The following is a 5,628-nucleotide window of genomic DNA, read 5'->3' on the forward strand; positions in this document are numbered from 1 at the left end:
ACATCTATAAGATAAATAAAAGATATTCCATTTGTACACATTCATCTGCTTTTAAGGTACAAGATCAAACATGCAGAGAGTAACCATAATAATTATAGAGTTTACTATGTGTTAGGCATTATTCTGAGGACCTTATTAATACTAACTCATTTAATCTTCACAACAATATCATGAGGTAGGTACTATCATTATCCCCACTTTCCACATGAATTTAGGCATAGAGAGATTAAGTAACTTGACCAATGTCACCCAGTTGGTGACAGAGCTGGAATTGCAGACCCCGGCATAATCTGGCCCTAGAGTATATGATATTGACTTTCATAGACATTAATGATTAATTAATTCAATGTTTTATGAGCACCAACTCAATTAAAAGTATTGGTTAAAAACTGTAGGGAATTCAAAGAATAATATGTGGTCCCTGCCCTCAAGAAACTTATATTTTGGTTGTTGCTTTAAGTAGAAAACAGCAACTGTAAGTGGTTATACTTGTCAACCTGAACCCATTGCCCTGCCCGTGGTGTTAATGTCCCAGAGTTTTATGCCAGAATTACAGGCTTAGGAGTTAATCAAGATCTTAAACCTCAGTTGAATCTCTTCATTTTACAGATTTGAAAACTGAACTGCAGAGAAGTGTCTTGTTCGAGACCACAAAGTTAAGGATAAAGAGCAACTAGGAAGGCAGTTTCTTGTCTCCCAATCAGTAAAATATGTTCATGAAAATGTACATAAGTCAAATTTATGCAAGCTTAATTATATTTTAAGCCCCTAAGTGGAGATTTCCATTTAAAGGGGTCAGTAGTAAAGTATTTCATGTAGGCAATTAACATTTTATAAAATGAATAATAACAATCCATCACCATGCCAAACCAGCGCTTTGATGAATCTTGGTATTAACATACTGGATTTGGTGAAATAAGAGAAAAAGGACTTTGGTTGTCTTATCAGCTGGCAAACTGAACGAAAATTCCCTAATACTATGAGTAAGATGGTGAATAACACTAATAGGAAAATATTCGAAGTTTTAGGCTCTATGCAGAGTTATCAGATTAGTATTTCAAACCAACAGTAGATATATCAGGGTCAAAAGTTTAAAATCTGGTAAAATAATTATAGCAGCTAACACTTGCTGAGCATGTACTCTGTTCTAAGTACATTGTCAATATGATCTCATTTAATTCCTATGACAATTTGATGGAGTTTACACTGTTATCTCCATTTTCTATGTAAGGAAATGGTACTACAGGATGGTTAAGTAATTTACTTATAACTAAAGGCCTGGGAAATGCGGGAAGCAGAATTATTTAGAGTGATATTTCTCTTTCTTGATGCCTTCACTTTCTTTGGAGAGAGTGCAAACTGGAACTAGATACTAAAAATTGCTTTTGAAAGCTCAACAGTGGTATAAAAACGAGCATACTATTCATTTGGGCCCTAGTCTGTGCTTCAACACTTTATTTGAATAGGCACACAGGAAATATGCTAGGTATTATGGGGAGTATCAAAATGAATATTGTTATTGTATTCTATTGCTTATATCATTATATTATACTGTTCATACTATTATATTGTACTGTTAATATTCTGTTATATTGTTTCCATATTATATTATGCTTATAATTTGCATGTTCAAGGATTTATAGCAAAATAGGGAGGATACGACAGGAACACAAATAGCTGTAATGCAAGCCAGGTTGGCTAAGAACTATGAGCATAAAAAATTGTGATGAGAATTTAGAGGAAATTTCAGTTCCCGGTAGCTAAGGGGGATTAGTCAAAGCTTCATGGCAAGGGTGGTATTTGAGCCAGGTCTGTGAGAGTGGTCAAAATATAGACAGAGATGACGTGGTCCCCTTAGGTTTCAGGGACAGTGTGAACAAAGGCAGAGTCATGAGTTATCAAGTTATCTGTTGATTGGAGCAAAGACTGCGTGTAAAGAAGTGGGAGGGGAGATACAACTGGAACGCTAGGGTGAAGTCAGTGAGCAGAGTGTACAAAATGCCTCACTAAGGAATCCAGACTTTATTCAAGAGGCAAAAAGTTCTGTAGCAGGGAAAGCACATGATCAAAGTTAGATTTTAGGAAGGTTAATCTGCCAGTGCTTGGAGAGTGGACAGAGAGTCCAAAAGCCAGGTAAGAAAGGTTTAGGGAAGCAGCAATCTAGGGCAGAACAAAAGTGGTAGTGCTGGGAATAGAGAGGAGACTGATAAAAAGATATTACAGGAAGTTGCCTGTAAAAAGAAGAGGGAAGAAAGGAGAAGAGGGGGAAGAGGTGACCCTGTGCTTCAGGGTAAATGGTAACGTCTTTAGTGGGAGACATGGACGACAGGAGCAAGTACAATTATGAGAGCAGAAATGCTATATTTAGTTTAAGACATTGATTCCAAATATGAATTTACATATTCATTCACTGTGTGAGCATTTACCAAATGCCTATTATGGAAGGGCAGCTCTTCCATAAATACTTGGGATATATCATAATCACTATAGGAGGACTTTTTTTTTTTTATTGTTCTTTCCTGTTCAAGAGACCATAATAAAGTATTATATTCAAATCCAACTCTATAGAACATTTCCAAGCCAACACAGTTGAAAAGTAGTCTCCTTCCTCTGAATTCCTGTACATTTAACTGTCTGTACTATTCATTGGGTGTTTAGCACATATGAGTATATGTATGTATATATTTCTCCCCTAATGTCAAGTTTTCAATCTGATCATAAGTGAGTTGAGAGCAGGCATCATTTCAGATATTCTTTGATTCTCCCACAGTACCTCATTCAGAGTAGGAAAATTCAGTAAAGCTTTAACTGTTAGACCGGGGGATTTTTCTTTCTTTTCTCTTCTATGATAAGGATACATCTTTTCTTAGCCTTGTAGAACAGAAGGATCAGTAAAATTTCACATCCAGAACACATGGCCACTGTGAAAGGAGCCACAGAAGCCAAGTCTGCATTGGACCGTGAAAAAGAAAGCTGAATAATAGCAAGGGCTAAGAAACTATTCAGTACCTCACCTTCGATAGCAACAGTTTTACAAACAGGAAGAGGCAGCATAGACATTTTAGCAAAAAAGTACCCAAACGACAAACCCAAAGCAGGAACTAAGACACCCAATAGAAGCACCTCTAGGTTCACTGTTTTTAGAAACATTAATCCCATTCTGAAAGTCAAATAAGTCCCTACGAACATTAAAATAAAACTCACAGGCCTAATGATCCTCTCCAGGAAGTTTGCTTTTTCAGGTAGTCTACGCTTGATGATTATTCCCACTGATATAGGTATAAGTATGAAAAGGAGTGTTGACATAATTTTAGAAACAGGAATATGCAAAGTACGTGATAACCCTAACATCCTACTGTATATGTACGAATTGGCAGGCATCATTATCAGGGCCAATAACGTTGATGTGCAAGTCATCAAAATGGCCAAAGTGACATCTTCTTCTAGAAGCAGAGCGAACAGATAGCCCCCACCCCCTCCTGGGCAGGTACAGGTCATTACAAATCCAAAAACCTGTGCTTCAGGCAATGCCAAAATCTGCGTCAAATGGAATCCACAAAATGGCATAAGAAAAAACTGTATAACTGCCCCAAGAATTATTGGCAAAGGTCTCTTCCATATTGTTTGAAACACCTGTAATTCAATCTTACAACCAAACGCACATTTATTTAACAGTATCATTGGCAGAAAAAGCATAAGGATATTTCTATCAATAAGGTTTGATGTCTGGAAAAGACTGTCTTGTCTTTGTTTGAGCACTCTGACTTTGACATTCTTTATTTCTTCAATGAGTCTTTTTTGCCTACCTTCAGAATCCCACAATTGAATGGTCAGATTTGTCTCCCCGTCTTCATCTGTCACCAGGTTTATGGTAAAGTTGGTAACATCTGATAAGGTCTTAGTCACATTCACCACTTGGAGCATTTTAGGATCTTCTAGTTGCACAAAGAGGTAGCTGGAGTTTGGCTGTTTATCTCTGTAACTTGACCTTACAACGACAGTTTCTTCAGTCTTTGTGAAAAATAGTATTTCAGTCTTTTCTATGTTCAGAAAACTGAGAAACGATTTCTTTGCCTCCCCAAGAGTCACAGACGACAAAAGCAGGACCATAAAAAGTTTTCTAATCATTTGGAAGGCTTAAATAAATTACATATGCAAAACCATTTAAATAAACTAAAGAACGTCCTTCATACAGGTGTTCCAGTGATGGTCTGAGGTTGTTAGGTAACAGTTGTTTCTGCTAGATCAAAGTCCAGTAGGAGGGACTCTTGTACTTTTCAAACAAATACAGAGCTATCTAATGAGTGACGTAATGGTTTAACCTACAGTTACAAAATGTCAAAGTCATAGCATTTAACAGGTTCAATTTATCACAGCAGAAACCTAATCTTTACTCCTGACTTCATTTCTGCCACTGGAAAAACAGCCTCCTACTTACTTGATTTTAAAACCTTAGTGTCATCTTTTTTTGAGTTCTGTTCCTTCCTCAGGAAAATCTACACTAAAAGCAGACAGGATCCAAAAATTTTAAATAGATGTTGAGGAGGCCTAGAGGTGGGTGTTACTATTTTATTCATTCAGGTCAGAATCAAATAAAAATTTACTGAATATGTGTTCTAGGGCCCTGAGCTAGGAGCTGAGTATACCACAGTAATCAAGCTAGGTGACTCTTCCCTCCTGGAGCTTAGCCTTGGTGGCTCTTTATCATTACTTAGGAAACTGCAGAGCCCATAAATTGGCCTTGCAGCATCCTTAGGCTAGTTAGGGTTTTCCCACGACTCTAAACAGTGATGGTATCCGTTAGGCAAAAACTGAAACGGTTTGTGGTGTCCTTAGGTAGAAAAACAATTCCCTGGATGATTACCAGATAGCTTGGCAACCTAGGGAGAGCACATAGCCAGATCCATGGCCAAAGGTACAGCCTAGTTAAGGGACCACTGCTGCTGGACACTTGGACCCTGACACAATGGGGCAATCGAAGCCCACTGACTAATTCTAATCTTTTATTCCTTCCTAGTAACACTAATCCTTACTCACAGCTATGGCAAGGATATTCAATTGACCCAACTTAGGTCATATGCCTGTCTTGGAATAAGGAGTAAGGAAGAGTCAGGCTTTTTGAACTTCAACCCACAGATTCACAAATGCTTTCTGTTTCCCAAACAAGAGGAGGGGCTTCTGATGCTAAGCATAAAAAAAAAAAAAAAAAGAACAACAAAGAACCCCCACTACAGTTATCTACTACTGAGCCTACAGATCTAGTAGTCTCTGATCATATAATCATTTCAGCAGATGCTTCCTGTAATCATGACACAATCTGTGTCAAATGCAACAATGACAGTTACACATTAAGTACTTTAGATCATAAAATATTTGCTCCTCAAAAATTGTCAAAGCAATTTTTATTGGATATTTTCACAAGTTTTTGAAATTTTGACTTATGTAGGTTAATCTTTCAAATACAATAGACTTTAGAGTCCATAAATTTTATTTCCATGTACCACACTGAGAAAAACAAAATACACTATACCAATGTTGAAAATAGGGACTGGAACTAATGTTTCTGTGATATTTCAGTTAAGTTCCCAGAGAACTTCCCTGGTTTAAAAAAGACAAAAACAAAACAAA

General features: G+C 37.1%; 1 protein-coding gene across 1 annotated transcript; it reads right to left on the minus strand.

The window, feature by feature from the left end:
- Window positions 1-2,692: 2,692 nt before the first annotated feature.
- On the minus strand, window positions 2,693-5,242 carry SLC10A5 (solute carrier family 10 member 5). Its single transcript, XM_032610265.1, has one exon. It carries the CDS (start codon window positions 4,126-4,128, stop codon window positions 2,812-2,814), a length of 1,317 nt encoding a protein of 438 aa, XP_032466156.1. The 5' UTR covers window positions 4,129-5,242; the 3' UTR covers window positions 2,693-2,811.
- Between the last annotated feature and the right edge of the window lie 386 nt (window positions 5,243-5,628).

This window comes from Phocoena sinus, chromosome 17, assembly GCF_008692025.1.
Source record: "Phocoena sinus isolate mPhoSin1 chromosome 17, mPhoSin1.pri, whole genome shotgun sequence".
NCBI lineage: Eukaryota > Metazoa > Chordata > Mammalia > Artiodactyla > Phocoenidae > Phocoena > Phocoena sinus.